General features: G+C 43.0%; 1 protein-coding gene across 2 annotated transcripts; it reads left to right on the top strand.

Annotated features, from left to right (window-relative positions):
- Nucleotides 1-25: 25 nt before the first annotated feature.
- LOC311489959 (acyl-coenzyme A thioesterase 11-like) lies at nt 26-15,770 on the top strand. 2 transcript variants are annotated; one of them, XM_084547273.1, is made up of 17 exons: nt 26-253; nt 1,894-2,097; nt 2,249-2,318; nt 2,396-2,456; nt 3,214-3,318; nt 3,561-3,696; nt 4,375-4,466; nt 6,903-6,964; nt 7,462-7,581; nt 7,747-7,885; nt 9,745-9,800; nt 9,966-10,032; nt 11,586-11,669; nt 11,799-11,932; nt 13,052-13,219; nt 13,316-13,442; nt 13,535-15,770. In XM_084547273.1, exons 2-17 carry the CDS (start codon nt 1,902-1,904, stop codon nt 13,673-13,675), a joined length of 1,758 nt encoding a protein of 585 aa, XP_084403399.1. In that variant the 5' UTR covers nt 26-253; nt 1,894-1,901; the 3' UTR covers nt 13,676-15,770. The 2 variants fall into 2 exon arrangements, with proteins under 2 accessions (XP_084403399.1, XP_084403400.1); XM_084547274.1 differs by lacking the exon at nt 26-253 and having other exon boundaries at nt 558-2,097.
- The last annotated feature ends 11,089 nt before the right edge of the window (nt 15,771-26,859 follow it).

Below are 26,859 nucleotides of genomic sequence, written 5' to 3'. Positions count from 1 at the left end.
AGATATTATATTTTACACATTACATTACACAATACATTTTTCAGAATCAGAATCAGATGCTTTTGTTTTGAAAGGTGCTACCGGAACATCTGTTGTATGTAGCGCACTTCGGAATAATTTGCACTTTAGACTCAGCCCTTGCTGTACTTCGGTATGTACACATTATAAACTATAAACTAAGGTGTCAAAGCTAACGGACGGTTTTTTTGTTTTTTTCCGGTGGCGGCTACACAGCCAGACAATTTTACGACTGGTAAGTGTTTTCAGCAGGTCTCTTAGTTAGCTGGGAGGTGTATGATGATGAATTGAACCGACACGAGCAACAGGCTTTCAGAGGTGTGGGAGTGACAAACAATAGTTAGTTCTACGATAACTTACCTGACTAGGAGAGGTATCGTTTCGTCTCTGCTACTTGGTATTAATGTGTATTTTTGAGACAATAATTAGAGAATTAATTACACATTGGTGTCCGCTAGACACGCTGGTAAAAAAAAAAAAAAAAAAAAAATCCGCTGATAGAGTTAAACTATGCTGTAGGTTTACATTAACCATCTTAGCATTTAGTTCCTTGCTATCCTATTGAGAGTACAGAAAACACTAACTTAGTTTCTTGTTTGGAGGATGGAGAGACTAGCCTTCAGTGACTTTGATTTAGAGTGTGTTTACTGAGAGCCTTCCTGCAGTGCTACAGCACAACTACACTACTCCCACGTTAAAACAATCCTAGTAGGTTGCTAAACATGTGCATACCTGCACAGTGCTGTGTTGAAGTTGTGTCTGGGACCGTCACACTGAGGCAAAAAACCTGGCTGTTGTTGAAGAGAACTGAAAATTAAACACTGAGCAGGAAGCTGTTACTGTGGGGTGTTTCGCCATCACTAGCTGTGGGGATGCAATCAGCATGTAAGCACTTGACTAACATGACCTGGTCAGTCATGGGTTGGATTCAGTTCATTTCAGTTTTATAGCTTTAACAACAATTCCAACACAGACACTTTACGGAACCAGAAAGCCATAGCCAGAAACCCCCAGAGCAAACACTAAAGTGACAGTGGGAAAGAAAAACTCCCTTTTAACAAGAAACCTTGAGCAGAATCCAGATCATAAGAGGGAGCCATCTGATTGAGGCTAATGGAGACAGAGAGACCGAAAAAGAGCAGGGGGACAAGATGATACGTACATCTGATTGAAGCATACATGCAAAATCTAAACATTATACACCCAGAGTACAAGATATAGCTGATGCACTTTATATAAGAGATTGAAAATGAATGAAGAAAGAATGAATAGCGTTAGCATTCAAAATATTCATTGTGGAAAGGTTTAGTGTGTATACTGAGTGCTCATAAAGTTACTGTTATAGGGATAAACAAAAACACTGCAGCATAAAATGGTCAGTGACAGTAGTAGTTCTATTCCAGGTGACTTAGCTGCTATAATGATTGAATATAAGAGGTGTCATAAGCAGGTTGAGGAGTTAAGCATTGCACTGCAGGTCATGAAGACAGGGCTGGTTGATGAGACCGGTGCCACAGAGGAGTAGTATGCAGCTCAAAGTTCACAGAAAAGTTCATCTTGAGGTGGTGTCACATTTGTAGTGAGTATACTACACGGTAGACCTGACTCTCTAAGCAAACAGTGTGTGCTTTGTTGTTCCCTGCATGTGTAACTATTCAGCTGTGTCGCCAAACTGGTTCCAGACAGATAGAAACCCAGACATGAGCTCTATTCCACTGTCCACCAGCAGAGAAATGACCTTTACATACCAAGACTTATTTAACTAGCTACTTGTTGGAGCCTCAGCTTACACATCAACTTCATCTTATTTAGTCTAATCGATGTGTATTGGTCACTTTGATCCGCATTTTTAATCCTAAAAAACTCTTCCCTCAGCTTTGAAGATGAACTCCAGAGTTTCAGGTGAACTGGGGGAAGAGGAGCTGGAGGAGGAGGAGGAAGAAGAAGAGGAAGAAGAGCGTGTCAACCCGACAGAGGTGAAAATGAGTCAGATTGTGATGCCTTGTCACAGCAACCACCGTCAGGAGTTGAGCGTGGGGCAGCTCCTCAAATGGATAGACTGCACCGCCTGCCTCTCTGGTGAGAGGTGTGTGTGTGTGTGTATGTGTGTGTGTGTGTGTGTGCGTATGTGTGTGAGATTGTGAGGAGTGCAAATTTAAGAGAGTCCAGTCATGGTGTAAGCAAAGTTAATCCAGACAGGAAATGATTTATGTCTGTGTCATATGGGCAGCTGAGAGGCATGCTGGAAGTCCTTGCGTCACCGCTTCAATGGATGACATCCACTTTGAGCACACCATCAGGTAAGAGGGAATGTGTGTTTGTATGTTCAGTAGGGTTGGTCGGAATGTACTAATACTTTCTGTCTATCTCTGCTCAGCGTGGGTCAAGTGGTGAACATCAGAGCAAAGGTCAACAGGGCCTTTAACACCAGTATGGAGGTCAGTGAGGTTCACATCGCGTTCTTGCAATAGATAGATTTCCCTTACAAACAATTGAGCATGTCCACAAGAACAAGTTGTCATATTAGCTCATATATATGTGGACATTGTCGGTATTTTCGAATGAAATCAGATTTCCGGAATCCCCTAAAATCACTTATAGAAAGTCTAGACTTCTGCGATACCCTAAGCACCTGCGCAGACCCTACGTGCAACTCCCCAGAAATGTAACTACGGGCCGTGGCGATGCAGAGCGCAAGAGCTGTGATTGGTCGCTTGGCTTCTCCATCGCCACAACTTTCAAATTGATTGTTTTGGATCAATAAAGAATCGGTAAGGTTAACTGAGGAGCTTTGGAGATACAGACATTTCTATGACTCGTGTTCTGCGAAGGTTTCAGTCACCATTGTTGAAAGTGAAGCAGGAAGTGGAAAATGAAGCAGGAAGTAGAAGCAAAAATTAACCCGACTGGCAAAAAAGACACTGTGCCGACTAGTGTTTGGGTGGTGTTGTTACTGAGCGAGCCAGACTGATGAGCGCACAAGTATGAATGGCTCACACCGATATAGGCTACGTGCGGAGGTCCTTGGAGAAGCAGACGGAAAAACTTTCTGAGTTAACTGAGTTAACTTTCGCAAAGCTCACATTTAGAGCAGGACTATTATATTAGAATGGATTTGTTTTCACTAGTGTACCCGATGAACTGGCAGCTGTGTGTATACTGACCATAGATTATCCCTTGCCTATTCCACTTCAGGTGGGCATTCAGGTGAGCTGTGAGGACCTGTTCTCTGATCGCCACTGGAGGGTTTGTCATGCCTACGCCACCTTTGTAACCCAGCGCACAAACACTGGAAAAAAGGTAACGTGTGTGTGTTGTGTGGGATGGGATGCCAAACGATTTTGAGTTTGTGATAACAGCGCTTCCTTTTGGGTTTTGATGAGTGTGTGTGTGGGTGTGGAAATGAACTGCACTGAACAAGTGTACAAAACAAGTCTTTTGGTGTGTCGTCTACTTTATCTATGCATCTCATGTGAGCCTACATACATTAATGTAAAATAGATACTAATATTTACTGTATTTATGAACCTGTTCCTTCACAGATAACCTTGAAGCCCATTGTTCCTCAGACTCAGAAAGAGCAGGTTGAATACAGCGTGGCGGCTGAGAGGAGGAGGGTCCGCATGATACATGATGACATCATCAAAGAGCTGCTTGCCACGGGCTCTATCCAGCAGGGTAGGTTTGATGCCACATCCCAGCACACAGCAGACCATATCACTCCTTTCCCCGATAAGATAGACACAGTGGGTTGCTGCGAGTTTGGAGATTTGCTGGATAGTGGATCATGTCGCTGTGAAAGTCAAGGACAGCAGCTGAATACAGAGTGTTTGAACACAGTGAAGCAGAGATCAAATATGTTACTATTTTGACTCAGTCTCAGGTAAAAGTACAGCAACTGCACTCCATCCATCAAGCTGGTGTGATGGACTTTCATAGAATTAAAAAACGCTTTTCATGCTCCGGGTATCCGAGTTTGTTATAATTACTGTATAAAAAGAAAGAAAACTGGGAGTCGTTTTGAAGCTACGTAACAGTTAACTAACCTAGCGTAGCAGAGGGAGCCAGAGGGATCATCTGACTTTAGAGGATCTGATGTTGCATAAAGTACCCTTTTAAATCTACATACATAAGATATTATGTATTTCATTTATAATTAATTCATGGAACTAGTGCTTTGGGAAGGAGAGTTTAAGAATAAATTCATTTCTTTGTTACATTTCTTCACATAAATAATGATGATTTTTAATAATCAGAGGAAATAATGTATGAAGCCCTTTGTAAGGTTGAGCTGTTAATGATAAGTATTCTTTGTGTAAAAATTCAAATGTGTGTGTGTGTGTGTGTGTGTGTCAGCTGACAGCTCAGCAGTGTGTAATGCAGTGGCAGCAGAGAAGACCAAGGTGGAGAGTGTGGAACTGGTTCTGCCTCCACATGCAAACCATCAGGTTATTTACTGTATTTATTTTTCTGCCCCTCTATTTATCTCACACAAAAGGGAATGCATCACCGGTTATTCCTTGACTGAATAATACTACTGGTGGTGTTTTTGGTTATGTTAAATGCAGAATATAAGAGTTTTTTTCCCCAAACACCAGTAAAATGTGTAGTGTATGTAATTGGGCCATATATAATTTCACATTAAACCAAACTATATTTTCTTTTTCTCCTAAATATACAATAAAGACGTGTTCTTGTGTGTTTGTGCTTGTTATAAGACACAATATACTTACAGTTACAATCAAAATTATTCAACCCCCACTGCAGATTAGGTTTATTGGTAAAATGTACAAACTGGCAGCTTATTTGCAATAAACAAATCAAACAAAAACAATTTAAATAGCTCAACACAACTAATATTACAAGTGGTTTCTCCAAAATCACCACAAAAAAAAACACAAAAAGCCACTTGTAATGACAAAATTACCCTCATAAGAGAGTCATAGGTTTCTATGCACACATTTGCAAATCAGAGGTGGTGTCAAGCATACTAGTATTAGTTGCATCAGGTGTGCTTGAGATAGAACACCTCAGATATCTGGATTGTTGACAGTGACATTTGGTTGCATGTTAGAAACATGAAGTATCCCTTTTGTACACTATATTACCAAAAGTATTCGCTCACCCATTCAAATGATCAGAATCAGGTGTTCTAATCACTTGGCCTGGCCCCAGGTGTATAAATTCAAGCACTCAGGCATGCAGACTGTGAAACAAGACATTTGTGAAAGAATGGGCCGCTCTCAGGAGCTCAGTGAATTCCAGCGTGGAACTGTCATAGGATGCCACTTGTGCAACAAATCCAGTCGTGAAATTTCCTCGCTCCTAAATATTCCACAGTCAACTGTCAGCTCTATTATAACAAAATGGAAGCGTTTGGGAAAAACAGCAACTCAGCCACGAAGTGGTAGGCCACGTAAAGTGACGGAGAGGGGTCAGCGGATGCTGAAGCGCATAGTGCAAAGAGGTCGCCGACTTTCTGCACAGTCAATTGCTACAGAGCTACAAACTTCATGTGACCTTCAGATTAGCCCAAGTACAGTACGCAGAGAGCTTCATGGAATGGGTTTCCATGGCCGAGCAGCTGCAGCCAAGCCACACATCACCAAGTGCAATGCAAGGCGTCGGATGCAATGGTGTAAAGCACGCCGCCACTGGCCTCTAGAGCAGTGGAGACGCGTTCTCTGGAGTGATGAATCACGCTTTTCCATCTGGCAATCTGATGGACGAGTCTGGGTTTGGAGGTTGCCAGGAGAACGGTACATTTCAGATTGCATTGTGCCAACTGTGAAATTTGGTGGAGGAGGAATTATGGTATGGGGTTGTTTTTCAGGAGCTGGGCTTGGCCCCTTAGTTCCAGTGAAAGGAACATTGAATGCTTCAGGATACCAAAACATTTTGGACAATTCCATGCTCCCAACCTTGTGGGAACAGTTTGGAGCGGGCCCCTTCCTCTTCCAACATGACTGTGCACCAGTGCACAAAGCAAGGTCCATAAAGACGTGGATGACAGAGTCTGGTGTGGATGAACTTGACTGGCCTGCACAGAGTCCTGACCTGAACCCGATAGAACACCTTTGGGATGAATTAGAGCGGAGACTGAGAGCCAGGCCTTCTCGACCAACATCAGTGTGTGACCTCACCAATGCGCTTTTGGAAGAATGGTCAAAAATTCCTATAAACACTCTCCTCAACCTTGTGGACAGTCTTCCCAGAAGAGTTGAAGCTGTAATAGCTGCAAAAGGTGGACCGACATCATATTGAATTCTATGAGTTAGGAATGGGATGGCACTTCAGTTCATAGAATGAGTAAAGGCAGGTGAGCGAATACTTTTGGTAATATAGTGTATCTTGCACAAACAAGGAAAAGGCAGAAACATGGCAGAAAGAGGAAGCTATCAACGGCTGGCATCAGAGTCCTGAGGAGGCATGTGGTCAAAAACCGTCGACTGACTGTAAAAAACCTGCAGCAGGACTTGGTGGCAGCAGGCACTGCAGCCAAACCCAAGAATATTAGAGAACTATGGGCCTTTGCCCATGAGGAATTGGCTAAGATTCCTCAGGAATGCTGCCAGAAGATGGTGCAAACTGATGCTAGTTACATTAGATACATTTTGTCAGTAAATGGAAATTGCAATTGGGGTTGAATTTTGATTGCAACTGTAATAAGTACCACTCCATTTTAAAAGATACATTCCAAACCAAAACATTTATTTTCTCAGTGACATTTATTTACTCATGAAAAGTGCACACAAGTATCATCATTTTGAGGATTTTACATGTATGACATAATATAATATTATATATATATAATTGACCTCTACTGTTCATGCACTTTAAAGGAAGGGTTACTGTCTAAATCATCGTTCTCTTTTAAATACCAGGTGAATACTTTTGGAGGACAGATCATGGCCTGGATGGTGAATGTAGCCACAATTGCTGCCAGGTACAGTCAGACAAACATATACCGTACACAGTATTCTGTTTATCACAGACACAGATGTTTACAGAGCATGTACAAACGTACAATCAGAGCATATGTGCACATATCTGGGTGTAGGACATGTTCACTGGCAGATGAAGCACACCGTTTAAACACAGCTACAGTTGTTTTTACTGTTGACAATAGAGGAATGCTGTGGTTGGCATTTTTCACAGTATTTGGACATGTCGCTGATTCAGTGATTATTCAATTCATGGAAAAAAAGTAAACTCTAGCTAATAGTAACTAGTAGGAGAAGGGTCAGTGACTGGAACGCAGATATTTTTTGGTTTTGTTTTCAGTCATTTATTTCACATGGAAGGTTTTTGGTGTGAGGTTAGCAAACAAAAAGAAAGACAGCAGAACGACAACAGTGAATACAGATATGCGTATCTAGCTGATAGAGGCTATCTTGCAGATTTAAAATGAGTTGTTATATCTTTTTTTCTGTCTCTGTGCAGTCGTCTCTGTCAGGCACATCCAACTCTCCGGACCATAGACATGTTCACTTTCAGAGGACCTTCTCAGGTTGGAGACAGACTGCTGCTGAGGGCTATCGTCAACAACGCCTTCGAAAACAGGTATCAGTGTATCTGGGAACAGTCATAGACATAAAGATACAGAAGATACGCTCTGATAAGATGAAACGTGTGGAGGACAAATATGTTACGATAACAACTCTGTAGTCCAGGAGAACTGAGCAGCAGAGCAATTAAGTTCAAACATATCTGATGTGTCTTCTGCAGCATTGAGGTGGGGGTGCGTGCAGAGGCGTACCATGGGGAGGGGCCTAACCGACACATAAACTCTGCCTTCATGACCTTTGAGGTGCTTGACGACCATGGGAAGCCATGCACTTTGCCACGGATACGACCTGAACCTCTGGTGAGAAGAGCCAATAGAAGGCCCTAAAAACAGAAGAATAAAAAATCACTCCATTGCTGTCTGTAGTGTAAAAAGACTCAATTAAGGGGACATCTTTTGGAGTTGAATGGTCTGTATGTTGAGGAAACCTGAAATATGATCACTTCCAGCAGAAATGAAGTGATAATGACGCACTTCAGTCATGTGGGAGGAAACGTAATGACAATATTCCCTTGTTTATGACGTTTCAAGATGGCAGCTGCTGCTAATTTATGGTAATGTGGTAACACATACAACAAAGTTAAGATGTTGCTGCATAACAATTGTTTTTTTTTAGTTCGATAAAAAGTCAAGAAAATGTAAAGTTAATTGAAGGTGGTGCCCTCCCACAGTCCAAAGACGTGAATGTTAGGGTTAAATAGTGATTCTAAACTGACCCTAGGTGTGCGTGTGAGTGTGAATGGTTGTTTGTCTTGATGTGTTAGCTCTGTAATAGACTGGTGACCTGTACAGGGTGTACCCTACCTCTCACCCATAGTTGGGATAGACTACAGCTCTGTGTGAGACTCTAGAGGGTAAGCAGTTATAGATTATGATTTTCATTAAATGTGGTCAGAATATGTAAACTAACTAATTGTGGTTTGTCTTCATAGGGCAGTATGCAGTGTGTAATAATAACATTGAGTGATGGTCCTTTTACAGCAGAGTGTGAGGGTTAAGAATAGTGTGATACTAGAACTATATTTAATACATTTCTGAATTTAATAACCTTCAATAGCGGGCCTCGGCAAGACATGGCTGAATTTCTGAATTTGTGGATGCCGAAAGTTGGGACGGGCCAGTGATGACAGCCAGAGTTTATTGAAAATAAATCCGTAGCTATTAAATAATTCTTATCATTACTACAGTACACACAGCTAGAATGCCATGTATTGATGTTCAGTTGGTTTGGCCTTTATACAGGTGTGAAGAATCGACTGGACAAAGATCAGAGCCGTAAAAAAGAATGCTGTAAAAAAACTTGACGGTCATAAACCTTTGAAGGAGCAACCTTTGTCTTTAGTGAAGCAGCTCTTATTACACCATCGTAATCTGACATGTTTGAGTCACTCTATTCTCTGTACTCTCTATTTATGAGTTACTGTGTGTGTAATATTACTTATCACTGAGTTTACATATGTGGATCGAGTTACTAGATAAGAAACTCTGTTCATGTTTTCTGTCACTCTGGCTTTGCGAAGTCACATAATAGCCAAGTGTAGTGTTGGAATGAAAGGAATTCATCTTCATCTTCTGTAACTGTATTGTCATTACTATTATCTGTAATGATAATAATAATTTGATAGCTACAGATTAATTTTCAATAAATCAGGCTGTCATCACTGGTCCGTCCCAGCCTTCGGCAGGTTACATTAAGGAGGCTGGAGTCTATCCCAGGTGTCACTGGCGACAGGTTGCCAGTCTATCGCAGGGCTAACGCAGAGAGACAGTCACCTATGGTCAATTACTATCACCAATGATTTGGACAGTGGGAGAAGCTGGAGTACGCCCCAGTCGGCCCATGGATTCGATCCCGGAACCTTCTTGCTGTGAGGCGTCAGTGCTAACCACCACTCCAATATGCCACTCAATTCAATTCAATTTACATAGCATCACTACCAGTACATATTGTCTCAAGACGCTTTAAAAAAAACCTGTCCTGCGACCTCCAGAGCAAGCACTAAGGTGATCCCAGCAACAAAAAACTCCCCTTTACTAGAAAGAAACCTTGAGCAGAACCCAGCTCAGAGACCAATCAGCAAGGAAAAATGCAGAAGATAAAATCTTAGTTGAGCTGTTGTTTCACCCCTGTCTCTGACTTGTCTCTGTTTTGTGTACAGGAAGGTGAGAGGAGGTTCCAGGAGGCAATAGCCAGGAAAAAGATCAGACTAGACAGGTAAAACATCTGCCAGCATTAGTTTATTAGCTTTAACATCCATTGCTTTCTGTCACACGTTTTGTACATCGACTAAACATTGCTCTACAGTGCCACGAACTTACATAGCTGTGTTGTGGTGTTAATCATCAAAATGCTTCAAATTGCTCTCCTCCTGTGTTTAAGGAAGTACATCATTTCCCACAAGCAGGGTGAGGCCCCCCTGTCTGTACCTTGGGACCCCACAAACCAGGTAAGGAAAGGGTTCAGGACTCCGTCAGGTCTAATGACACATCCAGAAATGCATATTTTACTCCAGGTGATCAGATGCACAGAGAAACAAAATCATAGAGGGCAACAAACTAAAAGTGCCCCATTCTCACAGGAAAATAAAGCCCTGTGGCTCACATTGGTTTATATCCACTGACTGAACTGACATTTCTTTTAGGCTGTCAAATGGTCAAAAAGTCCATTTCCAAAAAGTGATTTTGTGCTATCAAAATCAAGTGCGGCCCCAATATGAACTACTGTGACTGTTGGCTAGTTTTGTGTGTCATTTGAAGTAACATGAAGAGGAATGTCAATTTATTGAAGTCATTTAAAGATATTTAATCCTTTTACCCCATTACATTTATTTTACAGCTTAAGTTAACATTGTTTTATATATTGTTTAAATTGTATCTAAGAAAATGATGCACTCTTATACAATGGATTGCCCCAGAGTACATCAGAAACAGAAACTAGCCCCTGCTTGACCAGCTACATAAGTAAAATGCTGCCCATATCACAACAGTGGGGATAACACAGGGCACACTTTCTGAATGAAGAGCTATTTGAAGGACATTTTTTGCTAACAAAACGTGTTGCCGCATGTGTTTAATGTTGTGTGTAATGTAAAAACAGTCCAGTGAAATGTGACAGAAGGTTAATATACTCTATTTTCCCTTTATAATGAAATACAAAAACATGCAAAAGACAGTTACATAGAGTTTAGTAATAATAACTGAATCAGTTATTTTCATTGTGGCATTAATTGTCCATACGAAAACCTAAGCCAATCATAACACAGAAAACAAAGTGAAAAGCCATTTCACTGTCGTCTTACCAGTACACATGGGTGCAGATCCCGGGGGGGATGGGGGGGACATATCCCCCCCAATTTGTGAAAAACATGAATTGTCCCCCCCAATAAAAATCATTCAAAATTGAACAAATGTATTTTCAGACTTCACATTCTTCACATTTTAGATTCACATCTAAAAAGAAATGATTGGTATGGTGCAATGGTATGAGTTGCATACCGACAAAAAACAAAAATCACTTTTGTGTCCCCCCCAATCCTGACATCGGATCTACACCCCTGCCAGTACATCATTCAAAATACTCAAAATGCTGTCATTAGGTTACAAGAGGAGATGCAACAGACCATTTTCATGTGTGAAACGGAAGCAGATTGTCACTGCCAAAATGAAAATGAAACAACTGCCTGATCATAGCGGTGGGCACCCGACTCTGTGTTGCCATAACTGTTGCTGACATGTCACCACAGTCTTTCACACTGATGCATTACTGCAATGCAGTTTCCTGTGGGTTGCTATTGTAGCTACATGTAGCTATTTCTTTGGTTCCTACTTTAATGCTAATGTAGTAGTAGAACCAGTGTAACCAGAAAAATGAGGTGCTTTTTACAGAAAACGTTGTGATTTTTATCAGATGTTTCTAGAATATGCAAGCAGGTCCAGGGGAGGCATGTGGTAGTATAATGTCTCTGTGTGTTGTGTTGTATGTGTTTTGTTATTTCTCCAGGTTTATCTGAGCTATAATAATGTGTCAGCTCTGAAGATGATGGCCGCAAAAAACAAATGGCGCCTCAGTTCTGAGAAGGACAAGGTATCTGCTGTTTGCTCCTTAAACAGAGTTTATTCTTTTATTGTTATTGTTTATTTTACTGTTTGTGAGTGTTTTTTCCCCTCATTCCACGTGTGGGGTTGACTGTGTCACGTGATCCCTTGGTCGCAGGTTCGTCTTTACACCCTGGAACAGAAGTCCATGTTGAGTTTCAGGGTGGAATCAGAGGTGGATGTTCCTGCTCACAGAGCTTTTTGTTTGCTCGGTGAGCTAAGCAACAGGCCAAGCTGGGACACACATTACAAGTAATGCTTACACGCACACATTTGGTTAAATAAAATCAATTCAAGCCTGGCAAATTATCTCTTTGCTATCTGTGTAAAGTCAGATTGTACTGTGTGATCGAGTCTGCTCAGCATTCAGAAACAGGTACTTTACGTGAGTGCTGTATTTGCAGTCTTACTTTTAGGAGTGAGAGTAAGAACATTTCAGCTTCCTAAGCTAGACTGTAGAGGTATGCTAACTAAACTGTAAGGAGCTGCCAGGAGGTGGTGTTCAAGCAGATAAGAAAAAAATAAATCTTTCAAGATCTTGATTGATTACAATGACTTTATTTAAAGACATTCTTTGCAAAAACAGTATTGTTTTAGAGACAGACTGTGCCGGATGTAGAGGAGAACACACATTGTTGCTGCAGACACCAAGCACTAATTGTCTACTGGCTAATACCATGCCTACAATGAAACATGGTGACGGTATTATCATGTTAATGTGTGGGGTGCTGTGGAGAGATGTCCTTGAGGAAAATCCACTCATAGGAGTATTACATTCTGAAGCACCCTCCTCTGTCCAGATTTAAGCTCACTGCGTAGATGTGATGATGCAAACAAAGGTTTTCTGATGTTGCTTTATCAGAAAATGAATACATAGTTCACTTTAAGTTCATAGTAAATGCAGAAGTAACGAACTGCATCTAGCATAAAGTTCAAATAGCCAGATAACCATATTTGTTTAAGTGATCCTCGACTGTGGTTTGTAGCAGACAGAAAGTGGGGCCAAATAGAAAAATAGGTCACACCTTCTGTGGATAGCCCCCTGAAATGATTTAGTGGTTATTTTTCAGGTGATAAAACGCCTTGTACGCCTGTATATTCATCCATACAGTGGATAGTCGGTTTATTCTATATTAATGATCAAATCAGGTTGGGTATCTGCACTTGTCTGGCACTGAGCCATGAATTGTAGTTTTTACAGTCTTCGTGCTGAAAGATTGCAAGCTATGACTGGTAACCAACACATGCTGTAGTCTGTCAAATGTTGAACTATTCCTTTTACAATATAGTCAATGTGCCATCACTTTATTTGGAACAAAGTTCTTTTTAACAGCAGACTCATCAGTGTATTGTGTCTCCTTTCTAAACCAGAAAATGCGAGCTGATTCACCGGGTGGATGACGATGACTTCCTGTATCGCGTGGTGACTCCATCAGTGCGTCACAGTTCTGTGGGATCGCCGACGTCAGCTAAGCAGGCAGGAGGGATTCTCCAGGATTTCATCTTGTTGGCCTCCAAAAGGAAGCCGTGTGGCAGCGGGTCAGTAGAATGACTGGCCGAAAGGTCAAAGGTCATTCACCCCAATGCTTCAGGATTTACTGTAATTTTCTGTTTTTGTTTTATTTTTTTCTTTAGAGATCCATATGTCATTGCTATTCGTTCAGTATCCCTGCCAACTCACCCCCCAACTGAAGAGTATAACAGAGGAGAAGTACTGTGCGCTGGATTTACTATACTAGAGACCAAAGACAACAAGTCACTGGTGAGACAAGTAATGTTTTTAGCTACAAACAGATCCACATCTTTACATATGATCTTAATAAACCTGACCACTACTTTTCTTCTTTTCTTCAGATTAGTTACTACAACCAGGCATCTCCAGAGGTGCTTCCCTACATCTCCACAGACATCGCAGGCCTCTCCTCCTCCTACTACCACATCTTCTGCTCCTGTAGCCAGTACTTGACGAGGAACAGAATCAGTCCACCACTGTAGAGCAAGCCAACCAACACCAGGTGACAAAAACCAACAGTCCCATCAACATTCAGTGGCACTTGTCCAGGCCAGTCTATGTCACAGTGTAGTGACATCAATCTGCTGTTCATACAGTCCGGTGCAAATATAACTGTCACAAGCATTCACAGTGAAGAAAATGCCAGTTTTTTTTTTTGTTTTTTTGTTTTTTTAGTATTAACAAAGACATAAACAACTAAACATTTTGTAATTTTGCAATGAACTGAATAAAGGAAAACTATGTCACGAAATGCTCAGACTACTGTTCGACCTAAAACAGATACACGACATAGACCTTATTTCAGATTAAGAGCTCATTCAATATCAGTCATCATTCTTGGACAAGGATGAAACAGTACCCTGTAACCAAGGGTTATATTTAAAGTAAACATTAATGTAGTCATTTTTTCTACCCAGTGTGGTGCGTTTGAAAATGTAGGGTTAACTTTGACAAACACTAACAGCTGGATGCAATTAGCACTTAGGTTTTGATAAAAACAGACAGATGGTTTATTTAGTGTTTTCATGGTACTGCAATAAAACATTTTAACAGTAAATATTTGCTGTCTCATTCTAATGAGGATTCTTTGGCAAGGAAATGCGATATGACCACTGTGTTATGACATTTTATCTCCAAGTCTCTTTGACAGTAACAGTCTTGTAAAACTGTCATGATAAAGAATTGATGACGGATTACACACTCAGTGCTGCTAACACATATCACATATCAGACGGCAATAAAACATTATTAGATGTGACTTTTTGATTAAATGTGACATGAAATAAAAAGGGACATTAAACTCTAATGGATAAAATATACACTGTATATTGCCTAAAGTGTTCGCTCATCTGCCTTTTCATGCATATGAACGTGACATCCCATTCTTAATCCATGACGTTGTAATATGATGTCGGCCCACCCTTTGCAACTATAACAGCTTCAACTCTTCTGGGAAGGCTTTCCACAAGGTTTAGGAGTGTGTTCATGACAATTCTGACAATTCTCCCCGAAGCGCATTTGTGAGGTCAGACACTGAGGTTGGAGAAGGCCTGCCTCACAGTCTTCGCTCTAATTCATCCCAAAGGTGTTCTGTCTGGTTGAGGTCAGGACTCTGTGCAGGCCAGTCAAGTTCTTCCACACCAAACTTGCTCATCCATGTCTTTATGGTCCTTGCTTTGTTGGGAGCATTCAGAGTTCCTTTCACTGGAACTAAGGGGCCAAGCTCAGCTCCTGAAAAACAACTACACACCATAATCCCCCCTGCACCAAACTTCACACTTGGCACGATGCAGTCAGACAAGTGCCGTTAAAACCACATGAAGTTTGGGGGTCTGTAGCAATTGACTCAGCAGAAAGTTGGCGACCTCTGCGCACTATGCACCTCAGCATCCGCTGACCCTACTCTGTTATTTTATAGGTGCTATCCTTCCCAATCACTCCCACTTTGCTATAATACCTCTGACAGTTGACTGTGGAATCAGGGGCGCTGAAAAGGGGGGGTAAAGGAGACGGATTCTAGGGGCCCATGATTGAGGGGGGCCCAGAGAGGCCCCTAATGATGATGAAATTATAATACAGAAAAAATAATGACACTAAGTTATTAACTAACATATAATCACAAATGTTTTATTTTCAATGTCCTGGTAACAATAACTTTATTTGTTTTGGCAACATCAACGCCTGCAGGGACCCCCCTTCCCCCCCTCTATTTATGTAAAATGGTTCAGTCCGACTGGATCAGCTGCAGGTAGCGCACCGGCGGTTTGTCACACAGCGCCACAGCGGGCAAGCCGCCAGTTACTGTTGCTGGTGGTGAGAGAGCGTTCAGTAAACTTAAAATGATAAAAAACTATTTGAGGCCCACAATGTCTCAGGAAAGACTATGCAGTCTTGCCATGCTGTCATTTGAGAGTCAGTTGGCTAGAAAGCTGGACTTCAAAGACCTGATAAGTGATTTTGCACTTGAGAAGGCTCGGCATTGGGCTTTTGGTGAGAAAAGTTGAGCAAGGACCAGTGATTGAAAGGTTGCAAAAGGAAGCTTGACTCAGTCGGCAACGTTATATATTTGCCATTCTTTCATATATTAACTTCTACTTAAATGATGAGAAATCATATATGGCCATTTTGTATTTTGATGGTGTTTTTTTTTTTTTTTTTCTCTCCACTGATTATAATTGCTATTTTTTCATGGAAGAGTTTATTTCCAATTTAAGAATCAGTGTTGCAGCAAATAAATGAATCAAAATGAATTCCATTGTATTCAGAATGCTCAGTTCTTCCCCTACTGTACATGTCAACTGTCGTGTTGTTCTTCTTTCACAAATATGGTAATGATAGTCAAAAATGCCATTAAAATGCATAATTGTATGTAAAATAGCGTCAAAAAATTTCGCCGCTGTGTTGGGGGGCCCTGTAAAGATTCTTTTCATGGGACCCAAAATCCCTAGCGGCGCCCCTGTGTGGAATATTTAGTAGCGAAGAAATTTCACAACTGGATTTGTTGCACAGGTGGGATCCTATCACAGTACCATGCTGGAATTCACTGAGCTCCTGAGAGAGACCCATCCCACATAACAGAGACATGTGGGCCAGATCTGGCTTGAAGCCGGCACAGGTGACGTTCACTCGGCACTGGCATACGGCATGTGAGCCGGACATGGCCCAGATGCGGCAAAGGCGGCACTGTCTTGACTCCGGCAGACAGATGTGGGCCACATATCAGCTTAGACCTCTCGGCCACATATGTGAGGCCGGACTCATCCCACCCTTAAAGTTATTTTTCGATATTTTTGAGTGAGTTGTTTAACATCACAGGTTTAATAAAAATAAATAAATAAAATATTATTATCGATTTCAATCAAAATCAACTATCACCCTTAACAATATCGTTCTTGTCGAAACAGGACAGATATCACAGTTGATCTGAAATTTTAAAGTTAAATCTTGCAACAGCGGACTTTCAACGGTCAGCCAGCTATCGACTTTTTTAAATTCATCAGCCACTCAGCGTAAGTAACGTAACCGTCCAGGTGACTGACGCGACCGACGTCACTGTGGACGGAGCTGATGGCTGCTCGTGCACTCCGGTGAGACGGACAACAAAGACGTGGTGAGTGAAATACATCAGTTTATGTTTACGATAACAATTGTTTTTGAGACAATGCGCTAGCCGTTGGTATACAAAGACAATTTCTGTCTAGAGTCTAGCCTGAATGTTAACAAGGGGCGCTAACGTTTAGCTATGTGGCTAACGCGTGGTTAGCGTTAGCTAACGATTACCGTTAGCCTAAAATGCGGCTCAGGAAAGGATGGACTGCACTGTTTTGCTGTTAAACTTCCCTATTCGTTTTGAATAAATGATATAAACGAACTTAATACAGCGGATGTTTTGCCGAAGGGGTCGTTTTCTTTTTTCCACGTTTTTTCCGGCTAGTTAAACATTAGGGCTACTACCATAGCTTCTGCTAGCTGACCGTTGGCGTTTTTTGGCAATTGCAGATATATCGTGCTTCAATCCAAGAATAGCGTTTAAAAAGGCAACTGTGGACTTGTAGCGTTTTATTTATGTATGTGTTATGTGTTTTTATTTTATTTTTTTGAGAAGACGCTTCACAACTCATCCGAGTAGCTTCTTCAGTTCTAGGGGATTGGTGTAAAGTTTGAGGTTTAGGAACTTGTACTGAAACTATTGTTGGGAGGGGAGGAAGAGGAGGGGGAAGAAGAAAAAAGGAGAAAAAAAGAGAGGGAAAGGAAAGAAAAGGATTAGGAGATTTTTATTCCATAGTCAGTGTTTCCCACAGACTTGAAAGCAATGTGTGGTGTTCGGCCGGGGGGGGGGGGGGGGGGGGGGGGGGGGGGTTGGAGGTGGAGGTTTGGCCGGGGGGGGGGGGGTTGGGGAATGAAAAGAACGATTGGATAGGGTATGTGCATGAGGACTGTGTCTGACCGATGGGGGGGGGGGGATTCCTAAAGGGATTTCCTAATTCCTAAAGGTTAATAATTGAAAAAAAACAGTTAATAATTGGTTACACAGAACTTTATTACATTAATTTTAACACCTTATATATACCGTAATTTCCGGACTATAAGGCGCACCTGAATATAAGCCGCACCAGCTAAATTTTGGGGAAAATACAGATTGTTCCATATATAAACCGCACCCTAAGCCGCTGGTGTTTTAATGTTTAATTACCGTAAGGGTTTCTTCTACCACGGAGGGGATTGTCGGGACAGAAATGACTGTTTGGAAACGCAAAGCGTCCCATTTATTTACATTTGAGAAACACAATAAATCTTTCAATCAATGATCAAACTTTCACATCTTTGACATTACAAACAGCATTCGTGCAGTGCACAAATAATACAACGGTGCGCTCCTAGGGCACTTCCTGCAGTCATAGTACCGTAGTAGTGCAGTATAACAAAAAACAAAGCTTACAACGCTTGACGAGGCAATAACGTTAAATGGCTAAATTTAATTTGTTTGTAAAAGTGCTTGCCTGTAACACGGCAGCAAAAGTGCAGTAACTCAGCTGCTCAACTAAATAACCAGTATCTTTTTCGAAAACAGCCAACACAGCAGTAAAGGTGCAGTAACACGGCTGTTTACTGTATCAAAATAACCAGCCTACTATACCAGAAAAGTCAGCCAGATCGATCGCCTTTAACTTAAAAGCAGCTCTCGTACTGCATTTGGACTCACTTGGTTTGTTTTGCTCTCGTTACCTGGCGCGAACTGTCTGTCTCGCTCTTGCGCTTCCATGATAGTGCGCCCCTGGTGACCGTTAGCTGTAAAAATCCATCCGCCGTTGTATAAGCCGCAGGGTCCAAAGCAAGTGACAAAAGTAGCGGCTTATAGTCCGGAATTTAGTGTTTAATTTTAGTGTGTGAGAGAGAGAGAGACGCGTGAGTGACAGAGAGACGAAGAGAGAGCAGGGAAAGGAAATGCAGCTGAACGAATACGCGCGTGTTTTAAATAGCGTAAAAAAATAATTTTTTTATTAAATTTTTGAATCTGTTGAATCTGTGGCGGTCGGAGTTGAATCTGTGGCGCACCGCCACAGATTCGTCTATGTGTGGGAAACACTGATAGTCTTTCAACCTCAGTGTGTTTTTTAACATTGAAATTCATCATAAATTATTTCATAAACTTTATAATTATTTAATTAAATAATATAATATTTTGTATATATAAAATTTCACTAGAATTGCAGGTTTAAAAAATTCTAGCACTGTAATAAGCAGAAATTTATATTCATAACACACGAAAAACAGTGAAACATATATTTTTTATCAAACCAAACTTTTATTATGGGGAAACAATATAATTATTATAAAGATATGAACAGATATATTACAAAATGATTATAAATGTTATTTTTTTTTAATGTCCTCCAGCCACTGTTCTTTGGAGACAGTCTCAACAGAGGGGCAGTACACAGTCCCTTTATATTGGCTGTGTCCTGTCTCAGCTGTCCTGAACTGCCCACATTTCTTGCACGTGGTGTGCAATACTCTGCGGGTCAGTTTTCGGACTGGAGCCACAGGAGCCACAGGAGCAGGAGGCGCTGTTACGAGGCTGAAACCCAGGGCCTGTGGGGCACCAATCAGGACAGGCACCTGTGTCATGGAACCACTCCCTGGAGCCAGCATCATCAGCTGTGGAGCTGACGTGGGAGGTGGAGGTGGAGCAGGGAAGAGCTGCTGCTGAGGGCGTGGCCTCACAGCCACAGGTGTCGCGAATGGGGCTACAGCCTTCTTCTTCACCTGCGCTTGGCCCACGGTGCTGCTGGGCAGGTGGTACTGGTGAGCTGGACCGGGTTGGGGGGGTGCAGATACGGGCCGTATATTTGCACTGGGGAGAGGGTCAGCCGCCACAGACAAGCGGCTTGGCAAGTTCAGCCCCTGCATCACCACTGCGCTGTTCTGCCTCTTCACCCTCTTGTTGTGCCACTGCACCAGGGTGGTGTGGCTCACGTCCACCAGCTGCATGGTGGTCTGCTGCATAACATCCCCATTGGCCAGAATGCACCTCCTGATTCGCCTATAGTCCTCCAGGACAAGGTCCCATCTGGACACAGTGCCAGTCCCCTTCTTCTTGGGACTGCGGTGGATGGCACAGAGCCTGGTGAAGATGTTTTCCACCAGGCGGCAGCAATCTGGCCATTGAGCAAGTGGGGCAGTGGTGGTAAGGGCGTGCCGCTTCACACTCTCCACCCCTGGAGTGAACTTCTGCCTCTTCTTCGGAGATCTGAACCTCCCTGTGTCCGGCCTGGTCTGGTGTCTGGCAGCAAAGACAACCCGCTGCTTGTCGTAGTCTAGCAGGTTCTGCCAGAGAACAACAATATCGCTCACCTGAGAAAGAGAACATAGAGAGAACAGCATTGAACAACATTCAAGTGTGGACATGTGTGACAGGGAACAGAGGAGAAAAAATAAGACAATAAAATCTCCTGACCTGCTGGTTGGTGAGGGCTAGTGAGGGCTGGGTGCGCAGTTCCACTAAATATTCCGCCAAGCTGTCCACTCTGTCCATGCCTGGCACACCGGACTCATCCACAGCCTAGTAAAAACAGGGATGAGAATTGTGAGATCAATGAAGTTGTGAAGACAAAACATCATAGTGATGTCATTTATTAGAAAATAAATATGCTTTTACATACCCCAGATGCATCTGTAGCCAGGGAGGAGGAGGCAGCATGGGAGGAGGCAGCAGCCAGGAGGCAGCAGCCAGGGAGGAGGAGGCAGCAGCCAGAGAGGAGAAGGCAGCAGGCTGTATGGGAGCAGCCAGGGAGGAGGCGGCAGCCAGGGAGGAGGAGGCATCAGGCTGGATGGGAGCAGCCAGGGACGAGGAGGCAGCCAGGGAGGAGGCAGCAGCCAGGGAGGAGAAGACGGGCTGGGTTGAGTCGCTTAGGTCATCAAGGAGACTTGGCACTGTGAGGTCAGGTGTTTGGTCCTCCTCGAAGCCCTCGTCTTCTTCCTCGCCCTCGTTCACATCCTCCAGCATGTCCTCCACCGCCTCTGAGTCAGGGTTGACCTGCAGGGTCTGCCCAGTCTGACTTAACAGGTAGTCAACACCAAGCAGCTCTCCTATGAACAGATAAACATATGAACAAGCATGCACACATAATTAATTAATGTATCATGTTAAGTATATAGTTTGCTGTTGCCACTGGGAATGAAAAAGCTTCACTGAATTTCAGTTAATGCACTTGAAAGCCAACAAACCAAAAATACTAGGTAGACAGTTATCATTACATTAGCATACCAGTGTATTTGGAGGGTGGCCTGAAAGTTGGCACGAATGCCCGGCCAAACACCTTCAAGCTGTTTGTGTTGACGCTCTGGGTCACATCCCCGGAGTAGGTAAGCAGAGACGATGGCCTGCTGGTCACCACCGCAGTCCCCCGGTCCTGGTTCCACCTGTTCAGGCCTTCCAGGAGGTACAGTTGGAAATTCAGCGCATTTGCACTGGTTCCTGAGAAAACAATACAATATTAATAGTCAATTAAAAAAGTCTAGCTTTCCAATCTAATGAATGCTTTGATAAAAGAGTATACTGTGTGTTTATCATACATAAGGGAGACACCAACCTGGAATGAACCTGTTCAGGTGGCAATGAAAAGATTCCAGGGATGTGGACCCTCTGGCACAGCGGTACCTGGTCAGGACAACACCCCCCTTCTTGGTGGTGCGAGTCTCCGTGTAGAGCTGCACACAAGGCAGGTCCTGGATGCACTTGACGTGGCGCTGCTGCAACACGCCAGATGTGCTCCATGCGCACCTGGTCCAGCAGTGGCACCCCCATGAGGTCTCTCCCATTTGCCCCTCCCAGTTCCTTCAGCAGTCGCCCGATGAGGCTGATGGTGGCCTCCTCGCCATGCGTCCTCCTGCGGCAGTACTGGCTCAGCTCTTTCTTGCTGATCCTTGCGTCCACCGCACGATCAGTTATGGCTGGCACACCCTCCTGCCTGAGCTGCTCTCTCTTTGCCCGTCGCAACAGAGAGAGGTCCCCGGCATCCCACTCAAATATGCAGGCAGAGAGACAGCTCATGAAGGTGGGGTAGAGGGGATGAGCGTCGGTGGTACACCCGACGGCCAGCCTCCGCATGAAGTGCCAGATGTCCAGTCGTATTTGGAGGTCTGGCCCCTCCCCAAACCTGGTCTGCAGCTTGCTGGACCCCTCACTGATGCAGCAACCACAATCCACATACAGCAGCAGTGGGGGTGCGACAGCTGCCTGGCGGTACCGCTCCATCACCCCTGCTACCATCCTGTCCAGTCCTGGCCCCTCCTGCACTGTCACCACACTGATGACAATCTGGCCAACCTCGTTCCCAATGGAGGTGACCCAGAGACCAGTCCCCTTGCCATGGCCTGCCAGCTTCTTTGTGATCTGGAATTTAACAATAGTGATGTTACAAAATCTGTCATTTGAACTATTTACAGCAGCAAGTATATATAGATTAATTACACTGTACACATTTAAAATATCTACCCATGTAATATTATGATTGACAATAGCATTCATGCGTATAATGGCATATATTAAGAACATGGATATCTATTACACAGATTATTTACTGTATTACCTGTTTGGTTGAGTCCATCTTCAAGATGGAGCCAAATGTGGAGGTGATGCTGGCCTTAATATGTTCCAGGCGGGAGAGGATGTCCCTGCCATACACGGACAGCAGCCAGCGACTAGTGGGCACATCAATGGGCTCTGGGGGCTCCTGGCACACTACTGGGAAGAGGCTCGGTCGATCAACAAAGGCAGCACACTCCCCAAGATAGTGTGCCAACCTGCTCAGCCATTCCTCCCCATGATTTTCTTTCAGCTGCTTCACCAGACGTGCTGGACTGTTGCCCAGAGTCCGGTCACGCAGCAGGCGTATGACACGGATGTCACAGGCGTACCTGAAATGCACATGTAGTTGTGATTAGTTACATATTAATAGAAGGGTCATTACAGTCGTGTAAAGTCTATCACACACGGCCGGCAATGCGACAGCTGAATGTGACGGTGGAATTCTGTTGATCGTTTTATTACACACACTACTGGCGATGCATTTTTTCAAAACTGTTTTACTCACTTGCGGGTCAGGATCAGCCAAAACATTTTTTGTTGCGGCAGGTCTAGCTGGTCCCGGACAGTCTGTGAGGTGGACAGGTAGTTCAGAGAACACTGAGTGCACCTGAGTGTCTCTGTCAGCATCAGGTAGTACCTGTCGATGTCCAGGACCATCCGAGCCCTCTTGTGGACACCATAGCCTGTCAGCTGCTTCCCACACTCAGGGCAGGTTACCCTCACCTTCCACAGGTGGTAGGGCATCCACACCATCAGCCGATGCGTGAAAAAGCGATCTGGTGTTGGTGTCTGGTGGTAGATGAGGGCTGGGACAGGGGGTTCATACCACAGCTTCAAATCTTGCTGCAGTTTGCCAGAGTGGAAAATGGTTTTGGAAATCCACCTCTGGTCTTGGATGGGAATGTTTTTCCGCATCTCTGCTGGCAACCAGAATGAAGCTGCAGCCCCAGCAGTGGCCAGCTGACCTCCTCCAGGTTCACCCTGTTTAGAAGACAACAACAAACTATTAATATATGGCATAAATAAAGGCCACACTAAGCATAACCTACACAAAAGCCAGGCCAATGAACAGACACTGCTGTACTTACACAGGCTTCTGCCATGCTGGTGTTTACAGAAGGGCTCGGGGTCCTCACAGGCTGGAGAGGGGCTGGGGGTCCTCACAGAGGATGGAGAAGGGCTGGGAGTCTTCACAGGGGATGGAGAGGGGATGGGAGTCCTCACAGGGGATGGAGAGGGTCTGGGTGTCTTCACGGGGGAGGAAGAGGGGCTGGGGCTTCTCCTAGCCACTAAATTAGGCTTTAGTGTGGCAGAGTGTGACCCACCAAAGCGTGATTTAGTGAACTGAAAAGACAAACAATATTAATTTGATGACGTAACAAATACAAAACCATTATGAATGAAATATGAGTTATTTAATATAATATTCACCATAGACAAACTCGGAGGGGGGCGCAGGAAAGACTTTGGCACTGCACCAGGGGCCGAGACCGGAGCAGCAGGTTGTGAGGCTGCGAGGCTGCAGCAGGAGGTTGAGTGGTGGGCTGCTGAAGCAACAGCATTGTGATGCGTGATATAACAGCTACAACATTGTGATGCGTGATATAACGGCTACAACATTGTAATGCGTGATATAACAGCTACAGCATTGCTGCAGACATGACATAAGATGCAAGATTAATCATAATGACACATAATTTTAAAATAGATCACCTTAGCACTGTGAAATCCACAATTACAGGCCACTGACCCTCCAAACAGAGTGGTCTGTCCACGGGCCTGCATGGGGCATTTCTCAATCTGAAATAATCAGAACCCTGCTTAGCCTGGGGATTACAGTCATTTGTTTTATTCATAGTATCTGCACTATTGTATGGTACATTTTTCAAGTGATCATTATGTATTGCTATATTTTACCTTCTGGTAGAGGTCATGCCACTTCCGCTGCCTAGGGGCTGGTCTATTGCCTCCAGAAGGCCAAACCCCTGAGCTGGCATATGCCCTCAGCCTGGCCATCCACTCTCCTTCCCCCATGGCCTTGTGGCTCTTAGGCTTATTGCTCATCTGAATATGGACAACAATAAACAATGAGCATCCCTTTGGACTACACTGTGACACTACAGCACAAACACACCTAATATGACAGCATGACAGCTGCATTGTCAAATTAATCAAGTTGCAGTAATGTTGGGTGTATGATCACCTCTGATCAGACGTTTTACATGGGTAGCAATTAGGGGTGTAAGAAAATATCGATACACTTAAATAGCGCGATATTTTCTTTCACGATACCGTATCGATATTCAACAGTACTGTATAATTTTTTTTATTAACAATTAACATGCAATATTCACGGCGTTTGTTCATTTTTGTGTTGCAATTAAACATCCGGCCGCTAGGTGGGCAGCATGGGCAGCAGTCATTATGTCCTCCGCGCCAAAAAAAACAATGAAATCCCGCGAGAGCACCAGTCTGTGCCAAATTGCATGCTAACCGCTAACTTAGCACAGTTCACCGGCGATGACTGAGGACGAGCGGATACAGCCGGCTCCAGCAGCTTTTAAAGCGGATGTTTGGGCATATTTTGGTTTCAAAACAAAGGAAGGCAGTTGCGACTTCGACAAGAGCCATGCGGTCTGTAAACTCTGCAACGCCAGAGTCAAGTAGTCGGGCAATACTACAAATTTGCGATCACATGTGGCGAGACACCATGACAATGTAGCATTACAGGCTAACGTGAAACGAGTGGATCCTGGTCAACGTACTATTCAAGAAGTTAATTAGTTTTTTAGCACTGACATACAAACTGGAACAACATGTAAAATCCAGTATCTGAGACTGTTTACCATATTTAATTTTGTTGAGTCCTGCAAGTTTTTATTTATTTAGGCAGATGGGTAAATTCCTTTATTGAGATTACACTGAAAAAGTGGATGTTGCAGGGCTTTGTACTTTATTTTGTCAATAACAGTTTACATTTTTTGTTAATATTAAGAATCCTACAAGCACTTTCATATTTGATTATAGAAAGAGTATATGCTAATTTCTTTGTGGTAACAGCCAGAAAAAGTGTTGTGACGTTTGAAGGTATAGAGACCATATTTTCTTTTGATAGTTACTTTGAAATCAAAAACTCCTCATTGGTTGTGAACCTCTAAGCAGATATCTTAAAATATCTACAGCCTTCATGTAACATTGTTTACATATTTTTTCTACATGTTAAGCTAATGACTGTTGATATTGCAGGAAAAAGTATTGTTATGTTAGATTGTACAGGGACTGCATATATTTGCAAGTATTTGTGACTTTTACTGAAAGGCAGATATTAATTTCTTCAGCCTCCACATAAAGAGCGGATGTTGCAGTGACTTTGCATTTTCTTTTTCAACTTCAGAAATTTGAACCTTATTACTTTACCTTATTATTATTGCTTATTACAGTTAAGGGATAACCTTTTACCAGAGTCAAGAAATTGTTAACTTATTTTTTTCATTTGTTTATCCAAAAAATCCTGCAAATCCTGTATTTCTTCTCTTGTGAAACACAAATATAGATCCCTGTGTTCGAATTCAGTAAGCTTATGTTAAGCATGTAACAGCATTGTGTGTTTACTATGCTATGACAGTTTTCTCACAATTAAATCTTTAAAAGAAACTCAATATATCGTTGTTCATACAGTATCGCAATATATCGTATCGTTGCCACTGTATCGTGATACGCATCGTATCGCCAGATTCTTGCCAATACACACCCCTAGTAGCAATCTACCTAGATGATAAGCAAGAGTAGGCTGTCACAGTCAGTTAGATGCATATGATTTTCTATTCATAGTAATATTATTTAGATCGTAACGTTAGTTTGTTTACATGACACAAACTAGCCATAAAAGTTAACCTACAGCTTGCAATCTATCTAGGTAGTTAGCTAAGAATAGTAATGTCATAGTAGTTACATGTCTTTTTCTATTCATATTAATATTGAGCCTATTAACGTTACATTTATCGATCGTAACGTTAGCGTCGGTTTGTTTACATTTTACATAATAATAATAATAATACCACGAACATGACCCATATTAGCTAGCCTACAGCGTGGCTTACCCCGTTATCTGATACCAGTTCAAGGTAGCCAACACAATGACGTTGTCCTATTTATAAATCACACATGATTTTTTCCATAGGCAAGTTAGCATTGGCGATTGTTAGCTATGGTGACTAGCGGCCATATAACGTCATGTAACATCTATCAAAATGATCAGATAACTTCGTGTGAAGGATGGTGTTACGTCCCCCAAAATGCTAACCTAACCTACCTATCTTCTGAGGCGTGCCGGGCTCGAGGCAGCTTGAAAGGCACACATCAGCGGCCGAGGCCCTGAAACGCCTACCCCCACCAGGGATCACCAGGGGCAGAATAACAAAAGAGTGCAGACGGAAAGGCGGAAACAGCCTAGCTGGACACCCACCTACCTGAACTGAGGAAACTTGCCACCCAGCAAAAGCAAGACCAGACAACCAGACACAGGCTCACTTACCCAAAACCAGTGGAGATCCCGGACGAGCCCCCAATTATGTT

The sequence above is a fragment of the Chelon labrosus genome (assembly GCF_963514085.1).
Source record: "Chelon labrosus genome assembly, chromosome: 6".
NCBI classification, from domain to species: domain Eukaryota; kingdom Metazoa; phylum Chordata; class Actinopteri; order Mugiliformes; family Mugilidae; genus Chelon; species Chelon labrosus.
This window is presented reverse-complemented; position numbering and strand designations above follow the sequence as displayed.